At 48.2% G+C, this 13,205-nt stretch overlaps 1 protein-coding gene across 1 annotated transcript in view; it reads left to right on the forward strand.

The window, feature by feature from the left end:
* The window catches only part of DCAF1 (DDB1 and CUL4 associated factor 1), a 52,649-nt gene extending 40,974 nt beyond the window's left edge, over positions 1-11,675 (forward strand). Inside the window, exons 23-24 of the mRNA XM_084269648.1 lie at positions 6,298-6,553; positions 10,606-11,675. Coding sequence (XP_084125774.1) covers positions 6,298-6,553; positions 10,606-10,664 — 315 coding nt within the window. The 3' untranslated portion in view covers positions 10,665-11,675. The remainder of the gene's footprint in view (positions 1-6,297; positions 6,554-10,605) is intronic.
* The last annotated feature ends 1,530 nt before the right edge of the window (positions 11,676-13,205 follow it).

Raw genomic sequence — 13,205 nt, forward strand, 5'->3', positions numbered from 1 at the left:
CAAGTTTAGATTGGTTATCATCAGGTACATGTAGTCCTGTCACAGTGAAAGGTTTTATAGGTAAAACCAGAGTATTGGTCAGAGTCCCAGCTGAATGTGCTGATCTGACAGAGCCCCAGGTTCTTTGCTGTTTCTCTTTATCTGTGTCGTGGGTGCTTTTTCATTCATCACAGGAAGTAGTCACTGTTAGACAAGTTAAACCACCTTACACAGGCTAAGAAAATAACTGCTTTTTTATTTCTTCACTCCATGTTTTGCCTCTGTGCCATACTGTGTGCTGTTTCCTGTATTAAATCTGCACATACCCACACCTGCCTAGGAGCCTATGGTAAGATTCCTTGCTTGTTACACCTAGTGACTTCTGCGCATTCCCGGGCTTCCACGTTTTTACCTCTGTGACCTCATTAATGGCTATGAAGAAGTAGAAATCCTAACACTGAAGTAGCCAAGAAGGTGAAAGTAGGAGCAGCTCTGTAGTGTGAAGGAAAACAGGTACTTAATGATTTAATGGTATGATGATAGGGAGTGAGTTTGGGCTTGCTGCCTCAGGGGAAGGATGGAGACTAGGTAATCTGGGACATACAATCCCTTACATGCTCCTTACCCTAGAAGGGCTGGCAGCTATATTTAAGCTTTTTCCACTGCCCATTGTTCAGAGAGTGTTGAGAAGTGGGTGGGGAGGAATTGGATGGAATCACTCCTCAGAATTGCTTAGCAAAGGATCATAAAGTACCACTGTGCTGCACAGATGCTTTGGAAGCAAGGAGAACAACCATAAGAAGATACGTCAGGGTGATCGTCTCCAGAGAAAGACAAATTACTGAAACAAGGAGATACTTACTCCTCTGGAGTGAAACATTCTGCAGTGACCTTGCATTTAAACAATGATCAAGTGTTCTTATTTTATGAAAGCAAAGCACCTTCCCATACTGGAAATAAATAGTAACTAAAATAATACCAATGGTTTGGAAGAGACCAGATTAAAAAATGAGTTTGCTTTTCTCAAGGAGAAACTTGAGGGAGGAGAGTGGGAGAGAGGGAGAGTTTAACTAGTAGGTGGCTTCTTGCAAAAGCAAATAAATTGACCTAATTACTGAGACTCTGGGAAACATTAATTTCTTTAAAGGAAAAAAGAGACTAAAGAAAATAAACCACTTATAGAAGCTGATGCTTACCAACAGATGGTTGGACTTGGCTACAGATAGCCAGAAGTGAATTGAATATGAGCTGGAAGGCTTTGAAAAGTGGGAACAGCTTCACTGACACCTGATCAACTGTTGTGCAGGTAGAAAAAAGGCAGCCTCAAAGATCAAAGCCAGAACAGAGAAAGAATAGTGAGAGTGATATCACATAGCATGATTCACATAGAGAGGTGCGATGGAGATTGTGCTTTCAGAGGAAGGGACTGGTGCTGGAAAGCAGCTGCAAGTGAGAGGCACTGACTTGGAAGTGATGACTGGAGGGGTGCATGGGGCTGGGGAAGGAGCAGCCACGGGATGGTGACAGCAGAACACCTTGCAGAGCAGTAACAACAAGGAATCCACTCCTAGTAGAGTCTACTGTGAATCCACTCCTAGTAGAAGAAGAAAAAATAAATGAGGCATTAGATAAAAAGGTGAAGCTTTTTTGTAACAGCTGAAACAGTGTCATATACACAAAAAAATCAGTGACCTGTAAATCTCAAACCTGAGTTAAGGTTTTCCCAAATGAGTATTGGAGGATCTTCCCTTGGCAGCTAGCAGCTGGCCTGGTGTTAATTTAAGGGATTGTGTAATCTGCACTTGGAGCCTTAAATTCTGTTCATAAAAGATTTTTTTGGTTTCAAGAAATGTAAGAAAACTAAAAGCTCTCTCCATCGTGCTTGGAGAGCAATCTGATGTATTTTTGTGTGCTGCAGATCTGCAGTGCTGTAAGCTCTGCTTCCTGAAATCATTTTGTGCAAACAGTGATTTAATGTTAAAATACAGTGCAGAAATATAGTAAAGTTTTTAAAAAAAAAATTAAAAAATGAAAGTTCTGCCTAGGTAACATGTATTTTACATGTGAGTTTGAAGAAGTGAGACTGGGACTTTCCTGAGCTTTTGAATGGCTTTTTGGAGGAGAGAGGAAGTGAAGTATCAACAACCTGTACTACCCAAAGAGATAAATCTTGTGAGTTTAGTATGTGCAGAGTGCATGGGAACAGTAGGAAAGCTGCTGCTGCTGCTGCAAGCCTATGCAGAGTGTGCAGGCATGCATCAGAGGATGGCAAGGAAGGAAAACCAGGGCTTGAGCAGGAGCCCAGGGTAGTCACTGGGCTCCACACGGGCTGTAAACACTGGCAGCATGAATTAGGTCAAGCACTCTTGTTACAGTGCTGCCTCCCTGATGTAAGCTGTTCCTTCAGGGCACGTTGCTTGGGTTTTTCCTTTGTAGTTATAAGTGATAAACTAACTGAACTAAATCTACTTGGCTTTTTGAACCTTTACATAAGATCACAAACTGGTACTGGGGTTGCTGCCAGTGATTTGCTTTGAGGTGATCCTGAGATAATCCTTTGCTACGTAATCAACTTTTCTGATGCTGTAAGACAGTATCTAGCTTTACTTGTGCTGCTGCATCTCTGCAACCTCCCTCTTTGCTCTCCCCTTTAATTATACCTGAGGCTTTGTCTTGCTCTCTTGGCTTTCAGTCGCCAGCTTTGTCTTTGTTTATTGCTTTATTTTTGCAGTCACCTTGCTTTAACTGGGGGTGAAGTCAGCACTGTGAGTATTTATGCAGAGAAGTGGGGGCAGGAAGCCATTTGCTGTATGGAACAGGGTGGGTGTCTCCTAGATTAAAATTCCTCTATGTGCTTTTGAAGAGCAGGAGGAGCTGGCCGTCCCAGTGTGTTGGTACTCATTGCAGCTGTTATGCAGCAGTGTCTGTGTACGCTGGAGATGAAGAGGAGTAGCACTGGTACAGTATTGTGAACATAAGAGAACCCCCCTAGTATTTGCATTCACTATAATATATTATAATTAACATGTATCTATATTATATATCATTACAAACTTGAGTCTCATTTAGGGGTCAACGGGCATTCTGCTTTAAACCATTCTACCCTTGGCATCTATCAAGGTAAAACTCCCTTAAGCTACTCCTAAGTGTAGGCACCTACAAGCAGTTAATACACCTGACTCACTGTGTAACTAAAACCAGGCAGCAGCATGACATCCTTAATTCAAAAGCTGGGCTCCACTGCATCCCTCTGAGTCTTGCCTACTCTATTTAAAAGGTTTCCTTCATGATGATTTCCTTCAGCATAGCCTGAGCTTGGGGTTGTTTATCATGTCACATGAATTACGTGGGAGGATGGGCTTTTGGTCTGTCTGTGTTGTAACAATAGTGCACCAGGCACGGCCATAGCAGGCAGTGAGTCAGGGTGCTGATAGCTGTGTAAGTCTTTCACGGGGGGGAAGGTTGTGAAGTAGTAGTGTCAGATCACACTGACCACCCTTGTGTGGTCTGTAAAGATAACTGGCAGTGTGAAGTGGCCCCTCTTGGAGAGGGCATATTCTAGAAGGGAGCAGAGGAGCAATTTGATGACTCTGTGAACAAGTTCAAGTTCTGCTCTAAGCAGCTTTTACAGAGAAAAACCCAAATAGAAGAAAATCTTTAGGCAACTGAAGGAGTTAGTGATGGCTGAAACAATCCTGGATATTGCCTGAGCCATCCAGGGTGTGCTGCTCTGTGTGCTCTATGGATCAGCTTACTCCAATGAGGAAGACAAGCACAGGCACATGCTTGTTTTACATCAATCTGCATGATGCTTTTTTATAGCAGCCCCTGTGTCATTGCCCAAAGCTCTTGGGAATTACTGATGAGTAGGTCAGAGCTTGCTTTGGCAGGCATTTCCTTCACCAGTCCAGACAGATTTGTGATGTCTGTTCTGCCTGTCTTCCCTTGTGCCTCTGCACGAGGGGGTTTCTTCACTGCTCATACTCCATGTGCTTGTCCGAGCTGCTGGGAAAGGCCTGCTGGGTTTTACCTGTCCAGGGATCTCTCAGGTGAGACAGCTGTGGTGGCTGGTGAGGATACAGCCAATGTGCTTTCCTAGGAGAGATCTCACCACACACATGCTAAACCTGTCCCTGGCCCGGAGCATTGCAGTGTGCTGGCAGAGGTGGTGACTGGCAGCTGTCTGGAAGATAACACAGGAGTAATTGGCTGGTTACTTATCAGATCCACAGTGGTTTCCAGGTTCCTGTTGATCATCTCTAAAACATGATGAGATACAGGTTTCTTAATTAAGGTCACTCCTCTTGGGTCACTCGTTGAGCTTGGTAAGGATGCTCATTGTGAGCACGTCGTGCTCTCCTGTGCACTTGTGACTTCTTGTGGTGTGGTTTTCACACTGTTTTCTGGTTTACCAAGAACAGGTATGACTTGGACTTCATCTGACTCTTCCTAGGTGGTTTTTGGCTGAGGGTGGCCTGATTTTAATTGCCTGCTTCAGGTTTAAGTAATTTAAACAGGAAAGGTGGAAGTGTTTATTTCAGTTCTCTACTATTCTGTCAGTGTTTGTAGTTTCACAAAGGAGATTTTTCCTCACTGGTTGGTATAATCCTTCAAAGTTAATTTGCAGCCTCTCCGTGTAATTTGGTCTTATTCCTGTCAGCCTGAAGTGATCTTCAGCTTTTTACAACTAATACTTCAGATCATCCTTCAACTACTGGATTAAATTGGTACATATATGTATGTATATATCTTGCCTTAAGCTTGAATGAAAATGTTGATAGAAAAGCATTTTGGCTTCCAGTAAATGCATTAAATGTGAAACACAATCAAATTTGGCAATTTTGACATTTTCTTTCAGGTCTGTGTGGGCTAGGTATTTAGGGGAGAAATAAATGCTTTCAGAAATTCCACAGCAGTGGAAGCTAAGAGGGTACTAACTTGTTTCAGAATGCTTTAGGTTACAGCTCCATGGACTCCAAGGGAAGCTCGTAAACTACACGTTTTCCTCACGTCATGGCTGTGTGTCTGTCTCCAGACACTGAGAAACTTGGCTGAATTTTTCCAAGCTCTTCAAAATAAGTTGATCTCCTCCTTTCCACCTTCAGAGTTGTTTAGAGATGGAAAAAGGAAACTAAACTCTCCTGCCTCTTGAGTTTCGAGTTGGTTTTACAATTCAGAATAGAGTGAGGGACTCAAAGACATCGGTGTGTCTGCAGGTGCTGTGCAGGATGGCAGGGACAGTTCAGGCCAGGGCTTTATACTCCATTCAGTGTGTTTTATGGGAAATGGTGCTCAATGTGGCACTGCACTTTAAAACTGAACTGCAAGAAAGGTATTGCCTCTCCCAGTGTGCAGACAGTTCAGAAAGCAATCCCTGCTGCTTTGGGGACTCGTAGTAAAGCTTGTAACTGCCTAAAATACACACAGGCCAGCTCTGCTTTATACTCTGTATAAGCTCTTTCAGAGAGAAAACCATGTGTGGCAAACACACACTTTGATGCCAAAGCTCCATTGAAATAACCCAGCTCTTGTGGGCAGCAGAGGAGGCTTGGTTGCCTTTTGCAAGTGAAGCAGCAGCACCGTGTGCCCAGGCTCTCTGGCATTCCTCCTTTCTCTTGCCTGTGACAGACGTTGGATTCGTGTGGGTGTGGTGGGTTATTTTTACAGCACCGACTGAAGAAGCAGCAGGTTGGGGGGATGACAGTCAGGTCATCTTCCTTGGTGTGCTTTAGTCTGGAAAGGCAGCAGGCTAAGCAGCAGTGTGAATGGGGTGAGCTCGAGGGCCAAACTAAGATCTTGATCTAAATGTAAATGCCAAAGGTGAGACTTCTGAGCTGCTTTAAACACTTCTGTGATCAGAAGCTGAGTGTTTCAGGGATGGCTTCAAGCTAAGATACCTTTCCCTACATTTTCCATGTCATCCTAATCAGAAATGCTGGAGGGACCCAACACCCATGCTGTTTGATCCAGTGGAAACTAAATCAGTTTTACAAACTAGCAACAGCACCGTGGATTGATGGGCCCTACTGCATGTCCCTCCCCAGGGTGCATTGTGGTGACATGTGTTGATGGCCAGCACTGGAGAGGGGCTTGTGCCAACAATACCAGTAGTATGCCAGCATTTTGCAGGCCTGCAAGTGATCCTAGAGCATGTCATGGTCTGTGATCAAGGACAGAAAGTGTTAATATGGGCAATGGGAAAGTGTTTCTAATGTGTCAGTATGGGGAGCAGTGGAAACTTGGTACGTTTTCTTCATTCTTATTCCATTTTCCATTTTCTTTAATGTCTGCACTGGACTGTTTTTGCTGTCTTTATAGGAGGAAGAAGAGCAGGAGGAAGAAGATGATGATGAGGATGATGATGACACAGATGACCTTGATGAACTCGATACAGACCAGCTGCTGGAGGCTGAGCTGGAAGAGGATGAGAACAATGAGAACGCTGGTGAGGATGGAGAAAATGACTTTTCTCCCTCCGATGATGAGGAGCTTGCCAACCTCCTGGAAGAGGGAGATGAAGGTGAAGATGAAGACTCTGATGCTGATGAGGAAGTTGAGCTGATTCTTGGAGATAGTAAGTGTGTGCCCAGCTTGGTTGACCGCAGGTGACCTTGTCCTTTGTTTAGTGTCCTGACAAATAGGCAACATCTTAAGTGTTCTCTGAAATGACTGAGCTGCTGACTTCCCTCCTCGCTGGTGGGAAAGGCACAAATCATTGTGCCTGTTCACTGGTGGCCTTCTGAAGTAATCTGATGGTGAAAGCAGCTCTTGTCTGAGAGAACAACTGTGAGTTTGGAAAGGAACGTGTCTCCTTTCATCAGGTGCTCCCAGGTGCACGTGGAGAACTTGGCAGGCAAAGGAGCTCCATGGGAAGAACCTTGTCTGACTGCTTGCCTGTCCTGCCCTTCGCACTGGTTGAACTATTACCTCACTTGTCATCTCTGCCTTGTTTGTACCTCTAATGACAGAGAAGCATTTTTGGTCCCTTGTTGCTCTTCTTTCTCTTTCGTAATTACTTGAAGTGCAAAACCAACATGCCATTTCTGACCTCACTTCCTCTTTCAGGCTGATGTGATGCTAACATAACCTTTGGGGTAAAATTAAATGGTTTTTTTCCCTGGCATTCCCCAGGTACAGAGATGGGCAAGGCTACCAAGGGGAGTGTGTGTGTGTGTGTGTGTGTGTGTGTGTGTGTGTGTGTGTAACAAAGAAAGGTCTGAACTTCTTATGTAGCAATTCAGTTTGGAAAAAGTCTCTGTAAGAGAGAGAAGGGGAGCTGGATAGCATCAGGCTGTTGGTGACACCAAATTATGTTCCTTATTTTTTTTTTAGCACAATTTTTTGAGCATGTATGGCCAAACCACTCACCTCTTCTCAATTTCCCAGCTGTAGAACGGAGACATGTAGTTACTGTGGGTTAAAAGATTGGTGAGGGTAAGTAAGGACATTCTGCAAGGTGTTTGAAGTCCTCAGTGATGGGAGACTGAAGTGAGAGATGAGGTGGGAATGAGCCTTCTCTGCCAGTGTGCTGGGGGGGTTAAGCACACCAGGCCTCTGCTCTGGTGTGGCTGGTGGACTCCTTCACGTCCCCCCACCTGCTAGAATGCAGCTTGGGCATTTCTGAGGACGTGGCCACATTGGGTTGCCAGGGTCTGCTGACCTCTTGAAGGCAGCAGGCACATGGTGCAGGGCCAGACAGGGCCTTTACATGGCTCAGGTGCATCCATGGCACATTGCAGGCAGGCAGTGTCTGCATGTCACAGTGGCTGGGGGGACTTCTGGCACAGCTCTGCTCCTGCCTCTGTAGGGGGTTACAGCACCCAGTGTGCTCTAACCTGGGGTGCCTGAGGCGCAGAATGGTGGGGGGGTCAGGCCATCCAGCCATTGTTGTCACAAAGCCAGGTGCTGCCCAGCACGGAGCCACGCTGGGCGTGCTCTGCAGAGCGCTCTGCCTTGTGCCGTGTCCCCTGCGGCTCGCTGCCGCGGGGCGGAACCGCTCGGTCACGACTGGGCTGTGGTGGGGCTGTGGCGTGGCTGTGGGGCTGTGACATGGCCACAGGGCTGCAGCCAGCCCGTCCTGCAGCTGTTGAGGGTGGGGAGTGCTGCACTGCCCAGCAGAGGTACAGGCGGTGGCTGCACAGGGTTTGAGTGCGGTCCTGTGGCTGCTTCTCTGTACCCCTTCATCTGGCTTCCTTTTGTTTCTCGCCCAGCAAGAGCCATCTGAATTTCCCCCTCCTTGGCTTACGCTGTGTGCTGGGATTCTGGGCCCTAAGGGCACCGACCCTGCCCCAAAGTATGGATCTGAGGCTGGTGATGGGCTCAGCACTTCCTCCTGCAGCCCCCTGCTGTGCTTTGGATGAACCTCCATAACGTGCAGTGGGTGTGGTTCAAACCAAAGTAATTCGGGGAGCAGTTGAGACAGGGGACTGAGTGGCTTGGAAGAGGTTTTCCTTTTCAGGAGTGATCCACAGAGAACCGTTTCTGTATAAATTTGTCTTCCTCTCCCTCTGTCACCACCTTGGGCAGGGTGGAGCTGTCTGCCTTGCCCAAAGCAGTCTCTGCCTTGTGCAGACCTCTCAAGGGCTTGTTCCTGGCCGGTGGGGTGGCCTTTTTGCAATGCCCATGGGACGCAGGTTGGAAGAAGCGTATGGAGCTCTGTCCAGCAGCGTGGCTGACTCTTCTTTCCCCTCCTCCTCTTCTATATCACAAACAGGGATTTCCAGGCAGGCCTGTAAGCTGCTGTGAAGCAGTTAGTGGCAGTCAGATTTACGTGTAGGCACAGAGCTCAGAATTGGGGGGTTGTGTGGTTGGACTGGAATTAAGAGTTAGGAGATCAGAGGAAAGCTTTGAAAAAGTGGTGTTTTGCTTTTTTTTTTAAACCAAACCAAAACCTTACAGCTCCTTCAGCTTCTCTTCTCCAGAATTTCTGGGTTGTCACCTTGCTTTTGCTTCTTTCCTTCTTACTGCGTGAGCATAGCTGCTTGCAGTGCAGGCTGGTGTCTTCCAGCTCTCCTTAGGTGGCTGTAGCTGTTCTGGGAGCACTGGTAACCCCTTAATAAGATGGATGGTGACACTGGAGCATCCTTTGCTGACTTCAGGAGAAGGGCTGATCTTCAGGGAGGAGAAGTGGGGAAGGGGTTTGTGCTCTCTGCTGCCTGTCTGTGATTTCTTGTTTTTCTTAAGGAAAGCATCTGAGAGAGGGTGAACCTTCTAGAAGGCTTTGCTTATCCTGACAGGCACCTTAGAGATCCAGTGTGACTGAGATGACTAAGAGAAATCTGGTGTCTTTTTTTTCTTTCTTTTTTAAACTGTTCTAACACCTAGTTAACTGCAGCATCCAGTGAATTCACGTAGGAAAAAGAGCCAACATCACCTCTCAGGTAAGGCAGGAAACCTCCTGCTGCCAGAGCTGCTTCCCTCCTGCACAACTGAGGGAGGAGGGATTGTAGTTTTTAAGATACAAGCAAGTGTGTGTGTGTGGCTGCTTCTGCAGGTTGTTTCATGCCTTTGTTCTGTACCATGATGAAGACACAACCAGGAAATCACAGCTTCCAGGTCACCTTTAACGAGCACCCTGTAGTTAAACTTGTTCCAGAAACCTTTGGGTTGCCAGAGGAAGGTTCTGGTTGCAAGTGTATCGACTGCTTCTCCTGCTGCTGTGCTCTGTGGGGGGGGGGCTGACAGGCCAGTAGGAACCAGTATTTCACTGGGAAGGTCTGGGTCTGGCTCTTACTGTGTAGTGACTTAGTGCCCTGCACGTTACAGGGGTTGGAGGAGCTCTGAAGCTTTTCAGGTGACCGCTGTGAGGAAGGGCTGCCCCGTCTGCCAGGCCCCGGCACGAGGGGCTGTTGCACTTACGTGTGCACAGCAAGTTGTGTGGGGAGCTCAGAGGCAGGAAACCTGCTGCTGGTGTCCTTCCTCCCCCATCGAGGTCCTTGAGCGTGTCCAGAGAAGGGCACCCAGGCTGGGGAAAGGGTTGGAGGGCAAATCCTCTGAGGAGCAGCTGAGGGAGCTGGGGGTGTTCAGCCTGGAGAAGAGGAGGCTGAGGGGAGACCTTCTCCCCACCTCCACTGCCCTGCCAGGAGGGTGCAGAGAGGTGGGTGATGGTCTCTTCAGCCAGGGGACAGGAGATGGGACAAGGGGAAATGGGCTCAAGCTGCCCCAGGGCAGGGGCAGAGCAGATGTGAGGGAAAAGTTCTTCTCTGAAAGAGTTGTCAGGGCCTGGCACAGGCTGCCCAGGGAGGGGGTTGAGTCACTGACCCTGGGTGTGTTTAACAGACGGGGAGATGAGGTGCTCGGGGATCTGGTTTAGCACAGGACAGGGACGGTTGGACTTGATGATCTTAAAGGTCTTTTCCAACCTTGTGATTCTGTGATCTTTTCATGGGGGAACCCAGCAGCTGACAGGAGCTGCACTTGCTGAAGCTGCTCCCCTGGTGACCCTGTTTACCCCAGGGAAAGCAGCTCTGGGGCAGAGCGGGGCTGGGAGGCGCTGGCGGTTGCCGGGCAGTCGCTGCTCTCAAGCAGGCGGTGTCGGTGTCTGGTCATTGGGAGGGCCCTGCCTCGCTTAGCACCCCACAGCTGGGAGCTCCACTGCCCAAACATAACCCCCTGTCTCCTTTCCAGCTGACAGCTCCGATAACTCTGACCTGGAGGATGACATAATCCTGTCCCTGAACGAGTGAGGAGTGACCACGGGCGGGGTGTTGGCAGGAGGAGACGCTCCCTTCCCAGCAGAAGACTGGAGACCAAATTGGAACCCGACTCCGAGCACCCCAACCTCTTTCTTCCAGGGGAAACCTGAGGAACTCCCACCCACCCATCCGCTGTGTTGGTTTGAGTCAGTTTGAGCCTCGGGGCTGAGTCTGAAGCTCTCCAATAAAGAGACCTGGGGTTAGGCCTCTTTCTTTTTTGTTTTGTTTTTTTTCTCTGCCTTTTTTATTTTGGTTTTTTTTTAATTTTATTTTTTATTTTAGGCTGAGATGACTCTTCAAGGAAACTTCTGAAGATATTTCACAATATATTTTCTTTGTATAAAGTTCTTTCCTAAAGTACAGAAATAGTTTTATATAAAAACCAAAAAAAAACCACCAAAAAAAAAAGCAAAAAAAAAAAAAAGCAAAGCAGCAGGTGTTCTAGTCAAGAGGGGATGAACTTTGTATTCCTGTAGTACCTTGTTACCAGGGGGTAGGTTCAGGGGAGAAAAAATTCTTTAAGATTAAAAGAAGAGGCATTTTTATGCAACTACTAAATTAAATGAGGAGTGAGAATATTTTTATTTTAAATATGATGTTATTTTTTAAAAGAGAAAAAAAAAAAAGCAACAGGTAATTCATGCCTGCTCAACCAGTGTGTTTCAGATGCTTCTGTCCTCTGGAGAAGAGCCCGGAGGGAGGGGGGTTGCTGGCTGAAGGTGCAGGCTCTGGAAAGCAGAGATTCTCTGCTGTGATGCTGATACCAGCTACGGTGGGAGGCTGAAATCCCAGCTTGGCCTAGCCAGAGCCGGGTATTCCTGAAGAAGTGGGGATCTGGGATAGCAGTCTGAGCCCTCTTTCTCCCCGCTGCCCTTTGTGGTTCAAGTTTTTTAATTTTTATTCCCCTCCCTCCCCTCCCTCTTGCCCTCTGTGTGGAAACTGCAAATTGAAGGCCTTTTTCTTTAATGTAAAGCGTATTTATTAAAAAATTAAAACCCCTTGCCTCTGTTTCTGGCTGTGGATCGTAGCCCTGTGTTCCTCTGCCACGTGCCTGAGAGCCCTGCCCTGTGTGCCAGAGCACTGGGGGTACTGGTGGCACAGCTGCAGGGAGGAAGAGCAGAGCCAACACTGGAGATCCTGGCCTCTACCTACCTGCCACTACCCACTGGGGCCTCCCAAAGCTGCATGGTGCCACTTCCCAGCACCCCTGGGTTTGCCTCTGACCTGTTGGGTTGTCTGACAGCAGCGGCCTCTCAGTGGGGTTGTGGGCAGCACAGCCCCTGTGCCACTGTGCTGTGTGGGGGAGCTGGAAGCTGCAGCCAGGCTGGGATTTTTGTCTAAAGGTGCAGCAGAAAGTCCCCTCTGTGGTGCTGAGCTGAGCTGCAGGGACCTCTTGCTGCCTTGGTGTGGGGTTTGGCATGGGGCTTGGTGTGCCATTGGCTCTACTGGAGGAATGGAAATGAGCTGCTGCCCTCAGGGGAGTGACAGAAATGGCAGTGGAGTGGTTGATCTTGTTGCATGGCACACAGGCGCCCAGCTCTGCTCTGTGACATGGAGCTAGAAGATTGGGACAAGACCACTGACCCTGCTGTGTGTTCCAGCTGCTCAGGTAACATCTGCTCAGGTTTTCACCCCTTTGGCTGCTTCTGGAATGGGGTTTGAGGCAGAACAGGGGCCTGGAGGCTTCTCCCTCCTTGAGGCTGCAGCACATTTTCCACCATGACCTCTGCTCCTGTCAGCTGCGGCTCAAGGCTGCGCTGCCCAAAGAGGAAAGGTTTTCTCTTTAACCAAGAGCAGGAAGAGCTTTTTCTTCTCTCCAGCATCACATCTACTTAATGCACTCAACCCAGAGCTGCTTGTTAATAATTAAAAAGAAAGGTTGTGCTGCAACTTCCCCCAGCTAATTGTACCCCCCAGAGCCGATAAGGGCGGATGTGTTGCGATTACTGCAGCGGTTAAAGAGCAGCAATTGGAGCAGCCTTGTGATTAAGTGGGGACTGAGAATCGGATGTGCTACCCAACAGCTGTGGGAGCCCAGCTAGAAGCCTTATCAGAAACCATCTTCAGCTGCTTTAGCTTCAAAAGCAAGAGGAGAGAAAGATACAAAGCCCAGAGAGAGGGAGATGCTGTGCCACATGCCTGCGCCTCCTTGGGGCGTTACACCACCCCTGTTACTTGGCCTGTTCCTGTTCAGGCCTGGCAGACTCAGAGAAAGTTCCTGGTTGGTTTTGTGAGGCAGAACCAACCCCCCAAGATGGGGCTGAAATGGGGCTGCTGTAAGAGGATGAGCCATCCCTCCTCTCCCCAGGTGCCACTGGGAGCCTGCTGCTGAGGCCAACCTAATGGAAACACCCCAAGTGGGGGAGGCCGCCTGCACCCTGTGCTGCTGCCTTTGCTCTGGGGGGATCATAGGAGAGCACAGGGACCAGTGTGACCAACATGCTGGGTGCAGAATGGGCATTCAGCATTGAGAAGGGGCAGGGAGTCAGTTGGGTTTCATCAGGCTCTAAGTACAACTAGTTGGGATGGGGA

The sequence above is a fragment of the Gallinula chloropus genome, assembly GCF_964237585.1.
Source record: "Gallinula chloropus genome assembly, chromosome: 12".
Lineage (NCBI taxonomy): Eukaryota > Metazoa > Chordata > Aves > Gruiformes > Rallidae > Gallinula > Gallinula chloropus.